Source organism: Zonotrichia albicollis, chromosome 8, assembly GCF_047830755.1.
Source record: "Zonotrichia albicollis isolate bZonAlb1 chromosome 8, bZonAlb1.hap1, whole genome shotgun sequence".
Classification (NCBI taxonomy): Eukaryota; Metazoa; Chordata; class Aves; order Passeriformes; family Passerellidae; genus Zonotrichia; species Zonotrichia albicollis.
Genome location: NC_133826.1, coordinates 7327676 through 7353274, shown reverse-complemented (window position 1 = coordinate 7353274; position 25599 = coordinate 7327676). Strand labels below are relative to the sequence as shown.

Below are 25599 nucleotides of genomic sequence, written 5' to 3'. Positions count from 1 at the left end.
TTATGGTTTTTGCTCCAATAAACATGTAACAATCACATCCTGAAATTTTACAGTCCCAATAGGTCTCCATATTCTAGAAGGATTAGCATAATTTTTTTCTCTTTTTTGTCTTTTCCAGGATAGCCACAATATTTCAGGGCCTAATATAGCTTAGCTGGAGCCCAGCTTTAACAGCAACCCTCAAATGCTTCCTTTATAATTTAAATACATATATAACTAAGGAAAAAAGGAATAGAAAGTTAAAAAATCCATTTTAAAAATCCTTCTCTCAGGAATGTAACCCAGAGTGATAAAGAACAAGTCTTTTATCTTCATTTGCAGGGAACAACATAAGACAACTTGGTCTGCTTTGCCCCTTGTGATTTGTTTCAGCACCCCAAATGTCTGAAAAACAACAACAGTGCTATTGTACTTATCAGAACTCTCTCCATATATTTATTTATATTTTTTTAATCTTCTAAAAGGCACAAACAACCTGTCAGATATATTCAAGCATATGCAAAATTCTAACTAGACAGACAAAAATAATCTTTGTTCTTTTTCCCATGTGCTCTGTGGGAGTTTTGTCTTGTTTGTGTGATTGATCAGTTTGTATTTTACTTCAGCAAAATCATTTTTCACACACAGTACATGCAGTTTGGGAGCAGAAGGAAAATATTCCAGCCAGAGCTTTTACTGGACAACATAAAGTCAGTACAGAAAACTGCAATGTTCAACAAGATTACAAAGTGTCCCACCAAATAACATTAGAATCCCTCTGAGAAATAATGATTGGAGTTTTTCTTGCCTAGTAGCCAGGTTGGTTCCTGAGTGGTTGGGAGGGAGGGGTGGGTGATGAACCCCAAACAAGATTTTTAACATCCACTCTATTTTCTGTTAAAAATAAGCCTTTTGGGGAATCAAATGGCAAATGAAACATCAGAATATTGGCAGAAAAAGTTAAAGCCAGCAATGAATGCATCAGTCACCTTCAGAAAAGGTCACATTTCTTTTGATCATTCTTCAGTATGCTGCAATAATAGAAGCATAGTTGTACTTCCCATGTATTCCTCTTCATGTTCTCCCTTCCCAGCTGACCTTACAAAGATAGCCTCTATGAATTCCTATTTTGCCATCAGAGCACAGTAATGCTCTTTTTGTCAGCAATGAAGGTGAAAGATAGTCATGCTATCTTTCAACTGTACTACTTGGAAGAGAGTTCCTCGCTTTTGCCCCTAGCAATCTTTAAATAAATTTGTAAATCATTAAGATTGCTTCCTATGACTTATCCCACAGCTGCCTTTCTTTTTGACACTGAGTTTTACAGCTTGCATTCCTTGTACATCTCGAGCATCCTTGCTAATGTAAGTCAATAGGAGATCGAGACAGGTGCAGAAGGAAGAATTACAATCACTGTCCATAAATTACTTCTAATTCATAGTAATTCTTCAGAGCTTTTTACACAAATGTGTTGACAGGCTATGCATTTCCTCAACAGAATTTACTTCTGCAAAACACCCATCTAAATCAAATCCTTGTATTTTTACCCATTACTTACGGCAGCATTTACTAAATTGGGCGAAACTTTACAAAATTTCTACAGTCAGAGGGTTAAAAGCCACAGAAGTGAAAGATATCACTACAACATTGCAGACACTTTTGTGCAGATTTCCAAAGCTAAAATTGTACTTCATGCTCAGTGTAGCATTTTCCCTCGTGTGAGTGCATGTATTCTGCTAATCACAGTCATCACTGCATCCTACTTCACTGCTCAATGACGGGGGGAAAGGATCTTTCATTCCCAAAATAGCTCTGATCTTATAAGTGTGCTCATCAGCCAGTTTAGACAGTGCCATCTAATTGAAGTCAATCACAGAAAAATTATTAAAAAACAAGTTTGAAAAAGCAGTGTGTATGTGGCAACAATGCAGCAAACCCTCTCACAGCCTTCTGCCTTCACAGTATTTGTTGCTTTTGCAATATGTAACTTGATCATTTTTCTAGACAGGAATTTTTAGAATCCTCTACAAATAACCCACAGTATCAATAGTAATCAGCACAGCAGGAGTCACCATCTTTAACATTTCTACATTTTTTTTTCAGAACCATACTGCTGTTTACCCAGAAGTTTAAAGGAGAATCCTGTAATTTCTGGTGGGGGGGGGGGAACATAGGTTGCTGTTTTAGTGTGTTTTCCAGATACTCATCCCTTACTCTGACACTCTGAGTGACCTTAGGCATTTCAATTGACCTCTGTAAGCCTCAGTCAGCTCAGCTAAAAGACAGAGTCCCTTTGAAAAGCAGATGTTGTATCAGTGCTGCGTTTTCTTGGATAAATGCATTTAAAATTAAAAGAAAGCTATGACTGCTCAACGACCTTTCAGTACACTTAATGTCAAGGGCCTTTCTTTCGGAGACTGAGTGTCTATCTGGAATTGCTAATGCAATTTAAAGGAAAAAGAGAAAAATCAAATTGCAACAGCTCAGAGAGATGCAGAGGTAGGGATTGCCTTTTCATTGATATTATATGCTTTGGCTCTATCACATCTTTTTTCTGGGTGCATTTCAAGATAAATCATTTATAGTATTGTAATAGCTTATATCCATGCAGCTTTTCATTTTAAAGTTCTGTATTTATGCTGGATCTTTCATGCCAAAACATCTCAAAATACATCCAAACTTAAACTTTTATTAAAAAAAAAAACAAAAAAAAAAAAAAACCAAAGTGACAGCAAGCTAAGAAACAGCCCTGGGTATGTGCAAGAAGAGAAAACACAGTTTACATAATGAGGATACAATCTCCCACCACATCCCCGGGCCCTGCCAGCCGAGCATGGATGTTTGCACTTGTCAGGTGCTGATTCCACACGCTGTGCTGAGCAGCTGTGAGCCCCCAGCGAGCAGGGCAGGGTTGGTGGCGGGGGGTGAGTGACAGCCCCAGGGCTGGGGACAGCTCTGGCAGTGGCTGGAGCAGCCCCTGGGGTGGGCAGGAGAGTTCATCAGTTCTTCTGACAGTGACTCAGCACAGACACACACATTGCAGAATGGTTCACTGTAATCTCCTGTAGACTTTAAATCCTTTTAATCACTGCCTGCTCTTTTCACCGTTACATCCCCTTTTGGTTTTTAAGGAAAGATATAATATTCACCAGTCTTCTTTTTCTCAAGTCCAGAGAACCAGGTGTTATTTTATTCATCTAAATCAGTTACCAGTTACTTAACTGGATCCACCCATGTCTTCATTTAAATGAAACTGCTTTCAGTGCAGCTCTCCAGGATGTATTGTCATAAGAAAGGCCACATTCTGCTCACTGTTACATCCTCTATCACACAAGTGCAATGACTTGCAAAGCACAAGTACATCACTATTTCACACTGTAAACCCATCCCAAGTTTCTCTCATCACCAGTGGTCCCATAAGTATGAGGAAAAATGGAAGGAAGAAATAAACACAATATTACAAATTCCCACATTCCGAACCCAGAGTTTCTATGCCTCTAAGTCTTTGCCAAACCTATGTGTGCTGTAGATCCCTGCTGTAAACATGCTGTAAAGTCAACTTCAGAGTACTGTTAACTCCATTTAATGATGAACTGCACCCACAGCTCCAGGAAAAGGTGATAAAGAAGCTGTTTTGGTGTTTGACTTGATCCTCATCCCTGTGCTACACAGTTTACCTGAAGTGACTTGATCCTCATCCCTGTGCTACACAGTTTACCTGAAGCATCTGGCTGCAGCAGACTGATGTGGCAGAAACCTCATGCAGAAAGTGAATTCCTGGCATGTTTGCTGAGCTGCTGTCCAGGGAGGGAGGAAACCTGCCCAGACCATCAGTGCCTGTCACCTTCCCAGTGGCCACTGCCACTTCCTTGAGGAGAACAGCACATGTTCCTTCCCTCCAGCCCTCCCAGTTCACAGCCTCGTACTACCAGCAGTGAACAATGAAAGCAGTAATTATTTATTAATAAAGAGGGATAACAAGTAGGAGTTTTAATGTTACTATACTACTATTAAACAAACACAATTACTGTGGTTTTAATGCATACTCTTCATTATCTTCTGTTGGCTTGAGTTCTATGTGTAAAAAAAGAAACTGTAGGGCCTTCCTAATAAATAAGATTCAAGTAGTGTTTATGCTTTGCAGCCTTGCAAACCATAGTTGACTTTATCGCTTGAAAACATTCTGAATAATTTTGAATCATTCTCTGAAGACTCCTAACTGAATTCCCTTAGATATTTTGGGAGTCTCTTTTTACATATAGATACCTGAGATGATACCTGAGGACTGTATAATTGTCCATGCACTCAGACCAACAGAACTCACAAAAATATCCTCAAGGGCCGTATCAAAATCCTTGTTAAAGTTGAGGTAAATAACCACTTTCCCATGTGCCATCTGCAAGGGCAATAGAAGGCAACCAGGTTGATTAAGCATCCAAATGTCTTCCTCTTCACAGCCCAGAGATATTTTCTAAGAGAACCTGCTCCATACAGGGCCCAAAATGGCCCTCTAGGCCATTTTGAAGATGGGACAACATTTGTCGTTCCCAAGTCAATAAGAAACTCTCCCTGTTTCCATTTCCATTCCAAGGCAACAAACAGTGGCAGAGGACATCAGCCAGCCCCCTGAGCACCTTGGATGCTGCTCACCTTCCTCTGTGGTCCTGGAGGGATCGAGCTCCTGCAGTCTTGTCCCTGAATCTGTCACACCAGCAATGCATTAACCACTGTGAGAGTGGGCACTGCACTTCACATATTTGCTCTGCACAAAACATTTCTTATGCTGTCTCTGTCTCACAACCTTATCATTTCCTCACAACAGAAAGATCAATCAATTTCATAAGCAATGTCTTCCAGGCTGGCTTTGATACTAAATGGTGGCATAGCGTTGCCAACGCCTTAATCCTCACATGCTCATACACGTTCAGCTACAACAGTTTTGACATGCGGTTCAAAAGGTTGATTTGAGAATAACCAAAGCAGTTCATAAGGTTAATTTGATAACATCCAAACCTGTAATCTGCAATCAGCTGAAGGAAGGAAGGATCTCCTGCTGCACAGGTGGTACAAAGACACCCATGTTACCCATAGCAGCTGGGGAACAAAAATCAACAACATTGTTGTAGTAAATTCACAATGTGTACACAAACCCTCTGAAACAATGTGCATAAACACCTCCTGTGAGAAACAAAAGCAGTCAAAAATGAAAATACAACAGTCTGCTGTGAGCTACACTATTTAATGTCTCACATGCAGTCATGCCTATGATTTTGCATTAATTTCATTTCCCATGATCCCAGGTTTGTAATCTGGGACTGCTGAATTCTCACACAGGAATACTGACCTGTCAGACGTTTTTGATTTGGGATCATATATTCCCTCTACTTTATTTATCCCTCACAATTAGAGACTCAAAGCCACACTACCTGTGCCTTCCTGCACTGCCAACAATGCTTGTGACTGCCTCTGTCCTCTGTGGGCACTGCAGGGTCAGCCTGGGCAGATGATTACCCTAAAAAACCCCTACAACACACAGTCCTACACTCTGCTTTCAGACAGACACAAAAATCACTGAAAGGACCTAATTGTGACCCTGCTGGTTGAGCACACAGGCAGAGCAGTAGTGAAGTATCGTTTCTTTATGCCTAGAAGAAATCACACCTCTCACAGATTCCAAAAGCTGACTTGTCTCTACTTCTTCCCAACCTAGAATGCCACCACCCCTTTGGAGCAGCAGTGTCGTGTTCCCCATTCCTCTCACCAGCCCAGACAATCTGTTCTTTCAGCAGCTTCCACAGACAAATGCTCTTTCAACATTTCCTACAGACAGGTCCCCTACTCCAGCTGTTCCCCGAAGAGCTCTGCAATGTTCCTTCCCAGAACCCCACAATATTTGTCAGTAATTTCTGCTATAGATTCCCTGTAACACATTGTTTGTGTGCTCTTGATTACGTTCTACCAGGCTGCTTAGCCCATTTTCCGTGGCTTATTCTGATGTTACCATGGTATCATAATAAGTACAAGGAGAGACTCTCCAACAGTAGATCACCTTTTACCGCACTACCCTTTCACTGAAAAGGAAGCAATCCACCTCAGTACTGCTTCTTTTATTTCTTCTTTTTTTTACTGAACTATTACCTAAAAGCCCCAAGAGCTTTCTAAAATATTTGCCCTCCAAAGTTTAAGCTTTTTTCCTTATTTGAAGTCTTCCATTGAGTAAGTCAATTCCCAACAAAGTGATTTCAGAAAGAAAAAAAGAATACAAAACCCCCCAAAAATACAAAAAACCCCACCCACAAAAGAAACAAACAAACAAAAAAAGGAGGAAAATAAATTAAATCTCAAAGAGAAACCACCAACCAAAATGACAAAAAGCCCCTCACAGATTTGAATACCAGATATGTAATGAGTGGTTATGGGAAATGCAGACTCATAATCACCACACTCCTATTTCTTGCTAGACTCCCATCAACAACAAAATAGGTAAAAAAAAAATTTATCTATTTCAAGCTTAGATGAGACCAGATTATTAAAAGCAGAAGGATTTTTGCAAGATACTGGCATGTATATTATGAGGTCAACAGGTATTTCAAAATTTCCATCAAAAAATGGTTTTCACGAGCTCCAAAGAAAATCAGATTTTTTAAAACAGTACCCACGTGCATCATACCTAGAAGCATGTGGAAACACAACCTGCAGGATGTACCAACCCTACAAGTCCTGTGGGCTCCAGGAAGAAAGTTTGGATTACATCAATGATCATATATACAACGATATTCATATTTTTCATTAATATGAATATTTTTCCACAACTGTCTGGTGAAAAACGAGTATCACTGCTACAGGGAATGAGTGGTAATTGATCCAGAAGTGCAGGCACCATCTCAGTCTTGCACAGCTGTGGTGAAACTGCGTCAAAGTCACTTTTCCAGCAGCCAGGCAGCACCTATAGCTTCATTACTAAAAGCAGCATGCTGGAAGCAAGAGAACAGATAAGGCTGGGAGGGTCTTTGAAATTATTCATAGTCTTTCTACTGACAGTTTCAGCAGAACTTTTAACATTAAACAGCTTGCAAACAGATCAACAGCACATCAGCTCGTACTGACTACAAACCTTCCGCAGGTTTCAAGCGATACGCAGTGGGCATTAGCTCAGCTCAAAGGGGTTTTAAAAAGGCTGCAGGAAGCTGAAAAATGCAGATATTTCAAGCATAATTCATGATCTAACTGTTGCTCATGATAATTTTGTTGGGCAATATACACTGTGTAGTTCTTGAAGGGAATAATTTGTATTATTTTCTCATTATAAAGCTCATATTTTTAGCCACTGGAAAATAAAGAATGGCTGGATTTGTACCTATTTCTTTGGTAATGGGACACTACATGACTGACAATGCAGTTACCAGTGAAAAGGTTTTGATATGCCAAGTAATACTTAAAATAGAACTTCAATATTTTTCATGTACAGAGCTGTGGGTTTCGTAACAACCTGTTTTTCTGCAACTCAAGAAATCTTCACAAGTTCAAGAAAAATTCCTTTAAACTTGATATTTGTGAAGAGACACACACATATAAGAGACATTCAAGCATCCCATGTAAAGGTTGGGGAAATTAACGTTTCAATTACATGAAGAGTACAGTTACACTTTTATAGATCTTCATGAACTGAAAGAACCTTTTTTATTTGAAAAACATTAAAAATCTGTCTCTTCTAACGATATTGAGAGATATTTTAGACCTCAATTTCCATATCTACTGTAAGCCAAGTTAGTATGTGGGCATGTTACATTAATGTCGACTTATTCCTTCCCCTTTACTATCATTTTTCTCCTCTAAGCTTGCCAGGTACATTCTGATAGTTGGAAGACACTGAGATTTACCAGATTCAAGCTATTGTATAGAGGTCCATCTATTACTGCCAAAAAAATAAAAAATAATGCACTATAATTATTTAGTTAGGCCATTAAAAAAAAATCCTTATTTCACATTTAGACTTAAATCTTCACTTGCCTTGAAGAAAATATGAATGTCTGTCTCTGCTGTGACTACAGAGAACATGGTCTGGATTCTATACAATACAGATGCAGTTCACAGTTCTGGTTTGCTTCATGCTTCTCTTAGGACTGGTGATTTAGGATATTTCCTGCTTTCTCTTAGAGCTTCTCCTACTATTACAAATCTCTTCCTTTTACTTTCTGTTCTTTCTCTCCTCTTGTTTATTACTGGTATTCACCACCATTGCTGAGAGAAGTTTTCCATTTCTTGATGGAGGACAGTAAAACTCCTCACTCCTCCAATCTGTTCTGGTAAAAGAGACTGAAATGCAAACCCTGCTGGGGAGCTGTCTTCTTTCACCTTGAATTTCAGCACTCGTGACCAAGCCTGTCTCTGTTTGTTATCCCAGGCCAAGATACATGGCAGCTTCTAAGACGAATGTGGGACCACACCTGGAGCTTGCCAGTGTTTTCTGAGGACACCAGGAAGGCAGAACAACTGAATCTTCAGTAGCTGGTGCAGCTGAAGAGATGCTGCAGGTGTATCACAATACCTCTTGGCAGGAGGAGAATAGAGTGTTCCAGCTGTCCACTGAAGGAAGTGAATTAAAGGGGATTTTTATATGCTGCCACAATTTTCCACAGGCAGCACATGGTCCAGAACCATTTGCTAAAATGAAAGAGCTTTCCCATCCTTGGAGAGTTTGACTTTAGCTCCAACCCCATCTCTCTCTGCCTTTAGGTGGATCTCAGCCAGCTGCTCCTCACGCACGGGTGCAGATCCCAGCCAGGCAAAGGATGTTTGGGACAAACTCCTCAGGAACAGCAGTCAGTGGGATTTATGGTTGATGGCCACCTGTGCATTTCTGGCATTTGGGAGAGGTCCACATCCCTCAACGCACTTAAAAATGTGCCCCGCTTTGACTTCAATCAAACTCTCAAAATAAAGTGAATGTTTCACCTGAGACCACAAAATCCTACAATGTGATGGAGGAAAGGAGCTTACCTTACATTGGCTTAAATCTAAAAATGGCTCCAGCTAAATCCAGAGGTTTCTCCAGATTTTCCCTGATGTGAAAATACCTATTGTATTCACAAACCCCACAGCCACCACACTCAGTTCTTTATCTTGTAAGTTCATTCTTTACTTTCTCAACAGAAATATCTATATAATTATTCTATGCATGAGTAATATTGGCTCAGAAAAATCAACTAACATGGGATTCAGCAGACCCAAGAATTATGCAAAGACTGTTTTAAGCAGCTTACTATTTAAAAGAAACATTTTTTTTTAAAAGTGCATCTACCAAAAAAAGCAATAAAGTTCTTTGCATACAAGAAAATTAGCAATATTTTTTCACGTCAACTGAAAAGCTGCGGACATTGAAAATTAAAAAGTCATTGCATGAGGAGAGAAAAGCTGCATAATTATAAAAAAATATAGTTATAAATGTCCTTTTGTGAGAGTTCATAAATGAGAATTTGATGTGAGAAAGAAGGAAAATAATTATAAAAATAATTTTTTTTAAAACAACCCAGAGATTAGTGGGTCCAATATTCAGAGATATTGGACCCACTACAAAAATCAGCCACAATCCCCCTATTTTTCAGCTGTAGTTTTACTGCAATTAGTGAAGCCACATCAGTCTGCTTAAAGTATAACATCACCTAAATAAATTCCATTTCTAAACAATATTTCCTTACAATTGTTCTTTTCTCATTGTTCCTACCCTTCCCCTACCTTTATGCTGTCTTTGAATGCCAATGGGTGGTTATGGAAAACATTTGCTGTCATATCAAGGGCTTTCAGCCTCCAGTAACCCTGTTAGAACAGGTCTTTAATTAGCATTATAAATAATTGCTGACTACATTTTTGTTCTGGGATGCAGAGAAAAGTTGATTTGAAACTAATTCCAATTCAGGAATTTTATTTCTTTTTCTGCAGTTCAGAGATAGAGATGGAAGAATGGTCCTCACTCAGAAGTGACTGGCAACCTCTTTATACATTATTTTCCAGGTCATTTCACTGAGTGTTTTGCAGGTATTCCATTTCATTCCTTGGCAACTGACCCAAAACTTTGAGCTGGATTACTTGAGAGATAGGCATTGTCTTTGGTATCCTTGGGTAAAATAAAGCTATTTTTCTAGCCTGCAATTCTTCCCAATATACCAGTCAAGATTTCCCCTCACAGCTCTCACATTTTTTTTCTTTATAATGGCATTTTGGCCTTAATTATTAGGATCAGAGGAAAAACATCCATATCTTTATAAATTAGAAAATGTTTAATAAGAATGAGCTTGAACAAATTTTTGTTATAATGAAAGGATTAAGATGCCTGATAGCATTAATATTTAGGAAAAATTAAACAAAATTGCTTTTTATCTGCTGCAAACTATGTTAAATATTTAATATGCCACATTATAAGGGCACCATTTGCACAAAGGGTATGACAACCTTTCTGTTACGAACCTTCATTTCAGCAGTTCAAACTTAGTTGGAAAAACTTCTAAAAGCTAAATTTAAAACCAAGTACAGGGGGGTTTTTTGGCAGTTAGACCTGAGAAAAACTTCAAACCTGTGCAGGGCTCCAGCAGAACATTTTGCAAACAGTTGGGGCTAAAGAGGCTGCCTCTCCTGACCCAGCACATGGTTTATTTAGGAGGGAGCACTGAGTTTAATTGTTCTGGAACTTATGGGAAGCCTTTCTGTTGCTTAGCTTGGCATGTCTGGATGTATTTTTAGACAGTTTTGAAACATTAAAAAAAAAAATAGCAAGTATTCTGAGGTGATGAAGGGTGATTTCTTTTTTCAGTAATCTAGCAAGAGATAACTTTAATGTAAATATTGTGAGAGAAAAATTCTAGCTCTCAGATTATAATAAATAAGTACAATATTCCTTTAATAAGGTGTAATAAATCTGCTAGGATCAGTAGTATGCTTCTGAAAAAAAGAGCAAATCACTTTCTGAAGCCTGAAATCTTGGAAATTTTCAAGCTTTCCCTGGGAGTTTAAACAAATAAATCTCCAGAAAAAAAAAAAACAAAATAAGTAAGCCCCAGAACCCAAATTGGCCCTGCTTACAGCCACCTATATAGAGCATGAAATTTTAAGGTAATAATGTAACAGTATAATGTAGTAAATTTGGTACTGGATTTTTACTGCTTGCAGATCACTGAACTGAGAAACAAATAAAATGAAAAAATTCTGAGGTTGCGCCTAAGCTGCTCCTTACAATGACCTTGAAAAAAAAATCTATTATCTTTTGCCTTTATCTCTCCTCCTGTAAAATGTGATAATAAATACTAGTTAGACCTTCTATCTTGGGATAGGACTCTGAGCAGAAAACAGCAAAAAATTACAACCACTTTGCTTTTGCTGGTTGAGTTTCCAAAGTCAACCTCACACTCTATAACATCAAAAACGTAACCAGAATCACCCTAACTCTTCAAAACCTATCAAGTTACATTCAAAGCTCTCCTTCCACCTCAGCTGATTTTCATTTTATCCACCCAAGTCAATTGGTTTCATCTCCATCCAAGGCAGCTCTTAGCTGCTGGACTGGGGAGCAGGTTCAGCTCTGTTGTGCAATTCATGTCTGGTGCCATCATTTAAAGAAATGTGGGGTTTTTTCCATTCTCTATTTCTTACAGATGTCATCCTTACTGAATAAAAACTTTGCTCCTTTGCAAAACCAAAAAAAAAAAAAAAAAGCTGCACAATTATTTTATTGTTACTGTGACGTAACAATCCATGACCAGCTTCTGAGCACTCCTGGGTTTTCACAGCTGTAACATCCTTGCTTCCAAGGCTCAGCTGTGTGAAGTTCACATCTCACATTCGAGGAAATCCAGTATTAAACAGGAGAAGGAGAGAAGCAAAACAATCTCAGAGACTCTGCAGTTCATTATTAGCTTCCAGATTTTCTGACTCTGGTACCTATAGTTGCATTTAGATATAATAGAAAAAATTAAGAGACATTTTACTATGTTGCAGTCTTATAGACAGGAAAAAAGAGTAGTTGACCAGCATTTTAAAACTACAACTGTTTCATTTGAAATTAAGATGGAAGATATCCAGCAGAATCTTGCACAAAGTGAAGGTAAAAAAATTAGTACTGTTCAAAACTCTCGGGATTCAAGTCTGATTTACCACTAGAACAGTAACAAGATATATCTTTATGTATCTAGATTTTACTAAAATCAACCTAAATTATATTTTTTTGACCTTAACTACAATATGTGTATTATGTCACTTAGGGTCAGAGGGTTTTTTGACATTTTAAAGTGTTTATAATTCCCTCCCAATGCAAAAGTGGTAGGATACCAACATGAGAAATGAGTACAGAAGCACACTGGAACTCAAAATATCAAGTATCTCTACTTAAAGGTATGTCTTAGAAATTACACTCCAATAAATAGATTTTACTGAGGCATTAGTGATCATTAAGCTCTCATGCATGTGGCTCATGCTGTCAGGCAGATCATATTAGTGATACTTGTAAATGTTGTGCATCTGCTACAAAGTCTCAGCTTCACTTACCAGAAGGTTTTCTAAACATTAATTCACATTTTTGGTGGTTCAAGAGAGATAGATTTTATTAATTACATGTTAAATTAAAGCTACAAACAGCCTTTATTTATGTTAGCACAAGATTCTGTCAGAGGATATCTTTATTTCATTGCACTCTACTTTCCAAGAACTGAAACCTTCAAAAGAAACTCTAATAACAAGTTTGGTTTGCACCTAAAATTGTGTACTAACCTTTGAAACAAAGAACAAAAGGAAACCTTCAGTTTCAACTGTAAATATTAGGGTATTGAAATATCAGGCTGTGCTGAATACATACATTTGGAGGGCAGAAACTTTTCAAGCATGAAATCCCTCCTTCAAGGAAGGCAAACTGAAATCAAAACCAAAACTACAAAAGCAAACCTTTGGAAATGCACCATGCCATTTTCACTGCCATCACTCTCCTTCCCACACCTGCTGCTGCTTTGGGTGTGTTGATGATTTGCTGGAGGAGAGCTTTCCTTACCTGCAGAATTTCAGGGGAAACCACACAGTGGCAGTACTGTGAATGCAAACACTCTGTTCTGTTGAGCAGCAGCTGCTAACAACGAAAACACAGCTTTCCAGCCTTGCTTGTGGTTAAGTTGGATGTTTCTTTTCTATATAGAACATGCAGTCAACATGTAATTTATTTCCCTTTTCTATTTTAGTATCCAGAGGCCCCAGGCACAGTCACACTTCACTCCAGGCTACTATTTTCTTGCCCTTTGTATTCCCCCCTTCACTTCCTCTACCCAGATATGTTTGTAAAGCTCAGTTCCTTAGTGAACACTTGGAATTCTTTGCCAAAAGAAAAGGAAAGGGAAACAAACTGAAGGAGCATCCCCATACAAAAACACCAACACACCCACCCCAGACATTCATGATTCATCTGGGTTATTGGTTTCTGTCCTTTCATAGCACACAGAAACAAGTTGATGAGTATTAGAAATGACAAATCCAGGATGCTCTGTTCACTTTCCTGTACTCTGAGACTCTTGTCAAAGACTGCAGCCACACAGATCACAGATGTCAACTTCTGATTTACAGGTACCTCACATCAGCTGGGAAATTTCCACTCTTTTGGAAATTTCCTCCAGGTGAATATTCTCTGATTGTAAATAATTTTGTGGTTTTAAAACCCCCAGATTTCAAGCAGGAATGCAACAGTTAACATGAACATGTATTCTTGAAGAGCATGATATACAGCATAGGGTTTGTAGTTTGTTTTTAAACTTATACAGAAAAGTCTATTTATATCCGTCATTCCCAACTAAATCAATTCTCCTTCATTTCACCAGGTTCAAACACAGTATTTCTCTCTTTTTTTTTTTTTTTTTTCTCCTTTCAAAGCAAGAATCAGCTTTTTCCCTTCAGGGGTTAACACTCAGTGAATCTGAATGTGTTTCCTTCCTTACTTATCTTTGCTTTTAGCTACAGAAGCTGCTCCTGAAGGTAAAGCCCTTCTGACTGCACATGCAGCAGCACTTTTCCCCTGGCTGAGTCATTCCTCAAGTTCACAGAGTTGAAACAAGCCAAACACTTCCAGGGCAGGATTGTCATCACAATCCTTTTCCACCAGCACCCCCAGGATAGAGACAGTCCCTCAGGAGAGGCCAGGGAATTATGTTTAATAAAAAACTTCACTGAAAAATACACATGCTACACGACTCCCCTTCATTGACTGAATGACATTTAAAAAACAACAATAAGAACATTAAAGTATCCAGTACCATAGCAGATGGGGGAAGAAATTCTCTTTCTTATCAAAGCTAAATTATTATATCACTTCTGATTGTGAAGCTGTGAGGTACTGGTGTTTTTAAATTCCACTAGGAAAAATATAAGGAGAGGAATTTATCACACATTAAAAGGCACAGTAAGTTATTTTAACTTGGATATTCCTCAATTTCTTTCTACAGTAAATCTATCCTTTTAAGTTGAATCTCTTTATCTTGAGCTGAAATGTCCCTGCCTATAAATTTTGAAAATCGTATCACCAATTCCAATAAACAATTCCAGAAGAATTCGGCCCAGAATGAATTCAGCATATTTTACAGAAGCACCCTAGAAAGGCTAAAAACCAGTGATGCTTTCAAACAAAAACCAAACAGAAACACCATTTTCTCCCCCAATCTCAATAGCAATTCCCTATTAGGGAAGTTACTAATTTTACCATTTATGTCATTTTACTACAAGTCCAGTTACCTGGTACAAGTCCCTAATAAATTAACACCAAATCCTTAATGAAAGTCTAATCCTTGAGCTGCTGAGAGGACACTTTCTGCTCATGACTGCGTTTCTCATGGCACAGTTCCTTTGGCCACACATTTTGGGGCAGATCAGCAGAGTGAGCACACACCTTTCTCACACACCTACAGGTACCTCTGATGGGACAGGGTGTGCCAGCAAGTCCCACAGCCTCTCACCAGGGATGTCAACCTCTCATGGGGCTTGGGAAGAGCACAGAATGGGGAAAAAATTGAGAATAAACCCAGAAAAGGGCACAAGGCAGCCCCTAAGGGAGGTGGCCCAAGGCAGGCTACAGCCTGGCCTCATGCAGGGCACTTTGTTTCCAACAAAGCAGTCCAGCTAAAACAAACACTTTATGGCTTCTCTGTCAACATTTTTAACAATCCCCACACACCAATCATTGTTAGAAGATAAAATCAGGTAAAGGCTCACATGCTGCTGGTGTAGGAGCTGAGGAATCCCTCCCTGGCCAGGACGTGTGGGATTCCCCTTCTACCTCAGAGCGTCCAGCTCCCTGAGGGGCTGCTTTGAACCACCTGCAGCAGGTACAGCCATGAGGGTGGGCACTGTACTGCTCACCCACCTGAACTGCTCACCCACACTGCTCTCCTTCATTGTTCACCCCTACCCACCTGCACAGCTCACCCACCTGCATTGCCCACCTGCACTGCACTTCTGCCACCCATCTGCACAGAATGAATTCAGCATTTTTACAGCAGCACCTCAGAAAGGCTAGAACCCAGTGATTTTCAAACAACAACCAAACAGAAACACCATTTTGCCCGCTCCTCACTCATCTGCACTGCTCTGCTTCACCCACCTTCATTCCTCAACCCCACCCACCTGCACATTCAAGCTGTGGGCATGTCCAGCCTGGTAATGCCACCCCAGGTACCAGGAAATGCCCCAGACCAGCTGCCCAATACCCTGGGAGCCCATAATGACAACCCAGCCCTGCATCCCACCCAGAGGAGCTCAGCAGAAGGCAGGGAAAGCTGCAAGGAACCTGAGGGTGGTAATGAAGACACTGTGTGGTTCAGACCGCTACCAAAGACCTGTGGTTTCCACAGGGATGCTGTTCCAGCCAAGAACCAGCCCTGCCCAGACCACTCACCCAGCACAGCCCATCCCCTCCCCAGCAGCACTCTGATTTTCCAGAGGCAGGGAACTGTCAGCAAAGCTGCCAGCTTTCCCCTGACAGTCTGGAGCCTCACCTTTCCATTACCCAAAACATCTGACAGCCAGTTATCCTCGTGCTGCCTGAGCAGTACTAGACAGAATGATTGGAATTAGTATTTGCTGCCAAAAAATATTGGATACTTTCTAATCACACTAGGAGAGCTCTTGCTAGGTTTTCAATCTCAGAGATGCTTAATATAGTGAAGCAGGAAGACAAAGTTTCACTTTCAAGCTGGAATTCAATAATCCTACTTGAAGCAGTTTTAAAAACAAACTTTAAGCACTGTCTCAGCATCTAGAGATACAGGAAAGATCTTATCCCTATTGTATTATCATTAAATTTTAATTCTCTCAAACCCGTGCCATATCATACAGAAGTTAATTCATAACTTATCCCTAGTAATCACAGCATAAACCCAGGTTTTTATCTTTTGGGATTGTATACAACTGTTGAATCCCATGAGTCCAAGTTCAATATACAGCACCTATTATTTTAATGTTCTGATGCTGCATTATCACTTGCCATACTTATTTACTGCTTATTTTCTCTACAGTTCTCAATTTCCACAGTACAACAAAATGTTTTTGTCTTCTATTTTACTTTCTATTAAAAGAGAAATTGAACTCATTTCTTTGACTTTTACCATGGCACCTCGAATATAAGGCAAGCACCCGACAACGGTCTCACTTTTATCAGAAGTTCACACCTTTTCCTGTGCACTAAACATTGTTTCTTCACTGCAAATGAATAAAAAACTTTGATGTTAATGATTCAAACAAACACTTAAAAATATTAGGCTGGATGTTTCAGCCTTAACTTTGCTTAGAATTGTATTTCTGATGTATTGCACATTCTACGCTTTTATGTCATATGTAAATTTAAACAGGACTATGTATTTTTAAAACCCTGTGTTGAAAGATCTTTAAAGTTGCAAGGCTAAGTGAAGGAAAGCCAAAATTTAACCTGACTGTGCTGCGTCCTGGTGCATTCTCAATTATATTATGTCATAGGTTATTACATCTTGTTAAATTCAACTTGTCTAGCACTCTTCAGACCATTAAAAGATTCTTAAAGAGACGTTACATTTTCTGATTACAGTTTTTGGCTCTTATTTGTGTAGTCTTGTGTTAACAGTCTGATTTTCAAGTACATTTCTTGGTGACACTCAGCTTTGTCTGTGTAGAGCTCTTACTAATAAGTACTTACAGCTGATAAATGCCATTCTTAACAGAGGTGATTTTCATTCTGCTTCACTCCATTAGCCCAAAGTATAAAATTGCAATGAAAAGCTGCAATGTCCTCTTGGTAGTTTGACTCTACTTTGAGCTCAGTGCTGCCCATATTTATCTAACTTACAGACTCATTTCAGGGGGAAAAAAGCTTCAATTTTATGTACTTTTTGTTAAACCTGCCAAGGTTAGGGACCCAGTTCTGTGAACACTTTTCATGCAATCAGTTCCACCAAATGCCCATCACCTGAGGAGAGAGAATGACCTGTTTCAGGATGGGATATAATGCACAGCTCTGGTCATATTTTGCAGCTATTAAACTCAATACCATGGACTGTAGTGGGAAAAACCTACAATTCAGTTGTTTTAAACTGCCACAAAATCTCCCAACTGCAAATTTCATTGTGGTTTTCACCGGTGATGGGGGAGCTATTTTCACACAACTGCATGCTTTTAAGATTTTTTTGAAGTTCTCATCAGAACCCCAGTAATTAAGTATTTATAGATGACAAAAATACACCTAACAGGAACAAACCCATTTGTTTCCTATGGGCTTCAAACCTTTCATGAATAAAGTAGTGCCAAGGGTAACCTTTCATGAATACAACCTTAGGGATCACAGAGTGCCCTCAATCAATGCAGGGAACTCATGTTGACAGAGTATATGGGAAACAGATTGAGGTATTAAAGCACATAGCCTCTGGTGTTTTAGATGTAAATACTATAACCATCAAATATTTAGACTCTTATGTAAGCAGTATGTCATTTTTTAAACAGTTACTGCTTGGAATAAATCTTTAAGGATGGAATTTTCAGAAGTGCTCAGTATTGGCCTAACTTTGCTCTTACTGAAATCAATCATAAAAATTTCACAACTTTAAAAAAGGACTTTGTCTGTTTATATGTTTCCACAGCACTAAGCACAATAAGTCTTGATCCTGGCTGGGGCCTTTTGACTCTGCTGTAATCTAAATAAATTGATTTATAGGAGATCAGTTAGATAAATGATGAGGAAACACACACATACATATAAAACAACTAGGGTTTTTCATGATAGCATAGCAGCCTTTGGAACTTCTTCATCATTTTCTCTTGGAATCCTAAAACTCATTTGCCTTTCTTTATATTAATTTCTTTGTTATTAGTTTTCTCCAACATAATTCCATCTTAAATTTGCAGTGCAGTATCCCTCCAATAAAATGTAGCATTGACACAAATCCCATTTAATCTACACAATAAACACATTAATTTTGGGATCTGACTCATACATTGTTTCAGCAGAATATAATATCTCCTCTATTCCACAAAAGCTGTTGTTACTAACAGTGATATGTTCACTTGGAACATATCACTGGTAGAGAGTAGATTCCATATCAGTGGATTCCATATCAAGTAGAGAGGAGATTCCATATCACTGATATGGAATGTCTTCTGTACTTCCAGGAATAACCACCTTTGCTGAGCTGGGAAAGAGGAAGAGAGTGTATTTCTTTTATAGGTTTGTAGAGTGGTTAGAACTGGTATTTTTTGTTATTTTGCAAGATTCACACAAACATTAACTTACCCAGGGACTGGCAGTTATTTCACTTTAATATACATGCCAACCTGAAACCTGTCTAAAAAGATCCTATTTTCTGCCAAAGAGCTGTACTACGACCAAGACAAAGCTTCTGCTTTTCACTCAACATGGGATTTCAAAAGGTTGATACTGAAATGCCTTTTTCCCTATTTTCTCCAAATAAAATGCTGTAAGTTATTTAAATGAAGGCTATTGTGATGGTGTTCACAGGGGTTTTGGATGAGGGAAGAGACAAGGAGACATGACTCCATGTTTCAGAAGGCTGATTTATTATTTTATGATATATATTACATTAAAACTATACTAAAAGAGTAGAAGAAAGGATTTCATCAGAAGGCTGGCTAAGAATAGAATAGCAAAGAATGATAACAAAAGCTTGTGGCTCAGCTCTCTGTCTGAGCCAGCTGACTGTGATTGGCCATTAATTAAAATCATCCAACATGAGCCAATCAAAGATCTACTTGTTGCATTCCGCAGCAGCAAATAATCAATGTTTACATGTTGTTCCTGAGGCCTCTCAGCTTCTCAGGAGGAAAAATCCTAAGGAAAGGATTTTCCATAAAAGTTGTCTGTGACAGCTGTGGTTCCCCAGACAGTTCTCAAGGCATTTTTGTGGGAGCTGCTACCCCAATTCCTTTGTCCCAGCTCCCTTACCACTCCTGTGGTTGGAGCTGTACAGCTGATTTTGGATCTCTGCCATGACCCAGACCAAGACTAAATCCTCTTTCTCTTCCTTCAAAGCTTGGTTTTACCCACTGCCAGGCTGGTGCTGCTGAGCAGAGCCGTGCAGAATGAGGGAGGAGCTGGAGCTGCACCAACTCCCACCTGTGCCGCGGGACACATTCCTGAGCCTCCGAAAACATTCTCACCACATCCCTCAGGAAAGCAGGAGCAAGCACACATGACATCACAGAGCTGGCAGAAGAACAAACCTCCAAGAGTAGCCAAAGTTGTAAAATAGGCCATGGAAGGAATCAGGTAATGCTAACAGCTTGTTCATCTTCCTCACCTAAATTCAGGTGATGCTATCACTAGCCCCAGCCTGCCACATATTTTATAGTAAGCAGTTTTAGTCTTTCAGATTAGCAAGCTATATATATATTTAGTGCTTTATTCTCAAACTGTTTCACCACAAATGACAGCTCATTTCACAAACAGCTTATCTTATGGCTAAAGATATATAAATACATACTAAAAATGCTGCTGAAAGTCTCAGAATGTATAATGCAGCCTGGTAGACATGGTAGTGATTGTAACACTGCATTGTAGACACAAATGTTAAAGAAACTTGGCAAGAAGCAACACATTTTAGCTACTCAAAATTCAGATTTTCTCAGACTTGTCCCCTTCTGATGAATGGAACATATGGGAGTATTGTTCATAAAACTTACATTGCTTTTCTTGATGTCTACCAAAATTCCTCATCATGACAATATTTACCAAGATACATAAAGATTCAAATTTGAATTAATTACCCAGAAGTTTTTCTGTGCTTCCAGGTTTGCTGGAAAAGAAAAACACTTCAGAAGCAATGTGTTGTGAGCGTTTAGCAGTAGATGTTTCAGCAGCAGAGGTAGCAGAGTGCTTGCTGGGGAAGGGGCCTACCCAGTAAAAAGCCATCACTGCTGAGTGAGATAAAAGACAGGGAAGAAAGCAGCTGCTTTGCCAAGAAGCAGTTTGAAATCTGACATTATAAACAAAACACATTTAGATCTAGACATAAATCCTCCGTATGCTGAAGGCTCAGTAATATTTTAGCTAGCATTATTACTCACAAACAAACAGTTCCTGAAATACAGCATCAAAACTGCAGAACAGCCTTTAACCTTGTGTTCATCCACTCAAGAGCCATGTTATTTATTATCTTTTATCCCTTAATTATGGGGACTTCACCTACTGCTCTCTGCTCATTTGAAATGCAGAATAAAATACAATGGATGTCTAAAGACTTAACAGGTGTCAACCAGATATTTGCCAGCTACTGCTACTATTCTACTGGGAGGAGTTGCTGTTCTATAAATACTAATTAGAGTTTTGCACATGATCTTGCTGAAATACCTAAGGTGATGAGTGGCCAGTTGTTACTTTTAAAAGATTAGCACAATTTGAAAAACTAATGTCCCCAATGAGGCAATGCTCACACTGAATAATCAAGAGTTATAGCTGTTCTCTGCCCAAAGGGAATATTTGCTCACTTCATCATTTGGAAAATCTGCTGCCTCTCGAACAATTCACTCTTCTATTTAACTTTGAGAAACTTGTAAAACTTTGTGCAATCAATAAATTAGTACACTACATGGACTTAGATGGTCTTCCACAGCTATGCCCACATGGCAGGCCTTTTTACTGCCTTTACTTCCAAAGACAGAGCTCTTAGTGTGAAATCATGATTAAGAAACTGCAACAAAATAATGTTGCACTTAAATCAAGCAGCAAAGTAAAATAGGATTATAGTCCAAAGTCCATAAACACAGCAAAAATTCAATTTCCTCAAATCCATCTCCCTTCAAATTCTTCACATCCACTAAACAGGAAAAACAGACACAGGCAAATCAGAACAGGTCTCTATGATACTGAGGTTTTATATTAAAAATTTATATATAGCAATTTTTGATTTCCAAATACCCTCCAATTCTCTAAAATTTTGGTGCAATATAGCTGAAAAAAGAGTAAATTTTAAGCAAAATGTTAAAGTGACACAGCCTGTTTCCTTGGTTTTTATCTTGTCCAGCCTGCTGTGGAAAAAGCAACTGATGTCACAAGGTGTAACACATTGCTGTATTTCTATATGTGAGCTGTGCTTCCATGCAGTGAATTTGATACAACTGATATAATCCCTTACTATTTAGTGTCCATGACCACATGTGGGGAAAACATACACATTATTTTAATTAGAATTTTTTTGCAGGCTTTAATTTTTTTAAAAAAAATCTTTTTCTTTACAGTGAAACCTATATTTTTCTTTATCCCTCAAGGATATTCCTACTGCTTCCTCTTTTCCAGTAGCTCATTACTGGAAATGTTTGGCCTTGCTTCAAAAGAGAAGAATATGTCAACACCAGAACATCTGTGTCCACATAGAGTGCTTTGATGACAGTGATATACTCCATTTACATCAGTAACACTGAGCTGAACCTTGATGCTGTCTGCATTTAAAGATCTTACCCCACAGGGCAAGAGAATACAGGTCAAAAACGTTGATCTCTGTTTGACACACTCTCTACTTCAAGAGCACTTGGCAGCAATTTGTTCCAGAGTCAAGAATCAAACTCACAAAGTGTTGCAAAGCTCGGAGCCATGTTTGCATAACCACATTCAAAACAAATATTAAAATTCACAGTCTCTGGAGGCCAATCTACTTTTGATATGCAGGGGTTTGTGAGCAATACAGTCAAATTCTAGCCTGAATACAGGAGGAGTTTTCATTTAAATCAAAAAAGCCTTAACTCGGGCTTCAACATCTGCTATTAAGAGGGATAATGTACCTATATCTCTCAAATGCAAAAAGGAAAAAAGGCACTTTATCATCTAAAAGTAAAAACTGATCATCTAAAAGGGGAGTGGAATAGTTATGTGTGACACATGGCTGTGCCTATCAGTGTGGTCAGAGGAAGTTGGGTGAATTTTGGTACAGAACAAATGCAGGCACAATAATGATTAATTCCTCAAATATTTCATAAAGAGGAGTTCAGAGATGAAGCCTGAGCTACAGAATATTTGTAGCCCATGGCTACTGGTAATCTTCCCTTTAACTGGATTTTAAAACCTTTAGCCTTTCTTCAGCTTTTTTTAATTAATATATCATTTTCTAATTTAATTACATTGTGCCCACAAAAACTGCTATGCTGACATAAACCCTAATATGAGGTGGAGAGTTCCAATAGTTTCCCTCCACACCTTCCTCCCCTCATGTACAGCTCAGCACTTTTGCAGCATTGAATGATCCGGTATTGCTTACAAGACTAATGCATACAGAACATCAAACAGGATCCAATCAATGCAGCTGGATATTGCCCTGCTCGTGCTCAAGGACCACAGCCACCTGTGTGCTGCAACAGCAGCTGCCACTGCTGCTAAATCCTATTTCAGCAAACAGAGAAAGAGAAAATTTTGTTTACAGGTTGCACTAGAATGCCATGGAAACAGATACAGAGGTAACTGTGAAAGGCATAATCCAAATGGAAGACAGCCCTGATAGAGCTCATATATCCAAAAATAATATATATGTTTTCCCACTTGGCAAACACATGCATAAATCCTATTAACATCAAGACAGAAAATTATACTGAGTAGACCCCAATATCACCAAGGTCCCTGATAACAGTGTGAATTAATGTGCACCTTCAAAGCAGAGCAAGATGTTTTCATATGCAGACTATTAGAAAAAAAATAAAAATATCTTAATAGAATAATCATCTTTTTAAAGAAAAAAAATTACATCTTGAATTTTTGAAACAGGATTAAAGTATGGTAGTAGCCCTGTAAAAGGAAGCTGCTCAGCACCTGCTGCCTACACTGTGCCTGGCTTCAGGCAATGTTATTCATTCCACACTTTCATGGGAGCAAAATACATCCTCTAAAAATATAAAACACAAAAATAAATAGATCTCCAGGGAAATTGAAGAGAAATCAGTTTTAAAAATAGTGAAGGAGCCTCTATGTTCTAAAAAAATAAGTCCATTTTGCATTGTTTTGTAAGATTTACACTTTAATTTGAAACCAAAGTAAGGCATAAAATTTGTATGAAAACAATATCTGATTTATAGATAAACTTAAAACACAATACACTTAGCTGCAAATACCAGACCCCAGTGAGAGAAGCTAAAGGTTTTGAAAGATGATTAAAATATGCTTGATAAATGTGGCCCTGAAATGCCCCAAAAGATTTTTCTGAAGTTAAATAGTAAACACAATTAACATGGCTTTTGCTACAAAAACACTAAATGCAATGGATTTTTTAAATTAATTTTCAATGTTATTACATGTTCCTATTGAGCTGGAATTGACTCAATCCACTAATTGTACTGTGAGTCAGTTCTTTTGTCCATATGACCTTGCCATCTAGACAAAAAGCCAAATATCCATTCTGTTGGTCATATGAAGAGGAAGCCACAAATGAGAACAATCTTATGACCACCATTTCCATCTTGTGAGTGGAAAATTTGTGACAGTTGAAGCATTTAAGAAAGATATCTTCATAAAGCCCAGATAATGTCCAGCTTGATCAAATGTATTACTAATTAACCAATAAAAAGCAGCAGCTGTGAAGGCTGACAAGAATAACTTACTGTACACCTCTGGCCTAACCTCACTATCCATATTCAAACAAGTCTCCTGGCAAAGGCAAATCAAATAATTCTTGGGAGTCTTGCATGCATTCAGACTCACTAGATTTACATATTATTATTCACAGTAGATGTTTCATTACATTTGCTTTGAGAAAATGTACAATCTATATGGGTATTCACATGTTTAATATGCACATGAGTTCCCATTTTGTACATTTTATGGAGCTGATGATGAGGTTGTTTGGCCTCCCTCTGCCTTAGACCGGGCACTGCTCATTCACATGAGGTCAACTCACGTGGAAGAGCTCAGAGCTCACATTCCCCCACCAAACTCCAGCCACCCCAAAATAGGGAGAACAATTCCAAGCAGCTTTTTGAAACAAGACCAATCCCAGTCCATCTCCCATAATATTTGCAAGGTTTATTTAGGAAATTAATGCGGGCAAAAAATGGTACAATTACTGTCCAAAGAGCTGGAAAGTTGCAGAAAAACAATTTTCCCCAAGCTCTGACTGCTCAGTTTGCTCAAATGGACATCCCTTACATCCCTTCAGTCATGGCATCTGTAACAAGGCACTACAGGGGCCTCCAGAATTCACATTCACATCTGCTCCAAAGAGAACCTGCCCTCACAACATTGCTGCATGAAGGTTCTCATACTCTCAGGTAAAAGTGCTCCTCAACCATGGGGTTTTTGGTACAAATGCCAAGTAAAACACGTTTGTCTCATTAATTCTTTGAGAGAATAACTCACCATTTTGGTCGGCTTGTGGATTTCACCATTGGAGCCATCCCATCTCTGTAGAGGCTTTTTGTTTTACTGAAGTTGACAACATTGAAAATTACTCTCTGGAGAGGAAAAAAAAAAGGAAAAGACATCAGGTACAAATTCTGAAAGACTTTCTGCATGTGTTGTCTATACCAGATGCATAAAAATATACACAGATAACATATGCAATAGATGCGTATCTTATGAATTATTGGTATTCTCCATAGACTCAGATAATGGATATCCTGTCTGTTCCAAGTATTTAAAATGTCCATGTTGTTTCACACTGCATTGATACATGTAAAATATATGTTTTTAATGTAGCACGCTGATTTTTCAGTTGGAATCCTAACCAGACGAAAAAATGAGCAGTGTGCTGCAGTTAACATTATAGAGGTAGATGGAAAGCTGGGAGATGGAGTAGCATTCCTTGAGAAAACCTTCTAACTGCTTCACAGAATCACAGGATAGAAAGGGCAGAAACACAGAATTGCTGAAGCTGGAAAAGATTTCCAAGATCAAGTCCAACCATTAAATCCAGCACTCCCAAGTCTGTGGATGAACCACGTCCCTGAGTACCATGATAGGTATATTTCTCTTCCCCTGGCAATGCAAAGAATTTTCCTTTGCAAAAAGTGTTCAGGATACCTACTCAGAAATTGCACATAGCCATCAGTTGTTTGGATATGATAGATAAAAAGAAAATATTCTAAATCTGATCTTAGTTTAAACTAAAGCTTTGGGGAAAATGAAGATGATATTTAATAGGTCAAGGGAAG

The 25599-nt window shown here is 38.6% G+C and overlaps 1 protein-coding gene across 10 annotated transcripts in view; it reads right to left on the bottom strand.

The window, feature by feature from the left end:
• Nucleotides 1–25599, bottom strand: part of BEND5 (BEN domain containing 5) — an 873054-nt gene that overhangs the window by 635655 nt on the left and 211800 nt on the right. For all 10 annotated transcript variants that reach the window (XM_074545835.1, XM_074545834.1, XM_074545836.1 and 7 more), the window contains one exon: nucleotides 24806–24900. In XM_074545835.1, the coding sequence (XP_074401936.1) occupies nucleotides 24806–24900 (95 nt within the window). The remainder of the gene's footprint in view (nucleotides 1–24805; nucleotides 24901–25599) is intronic.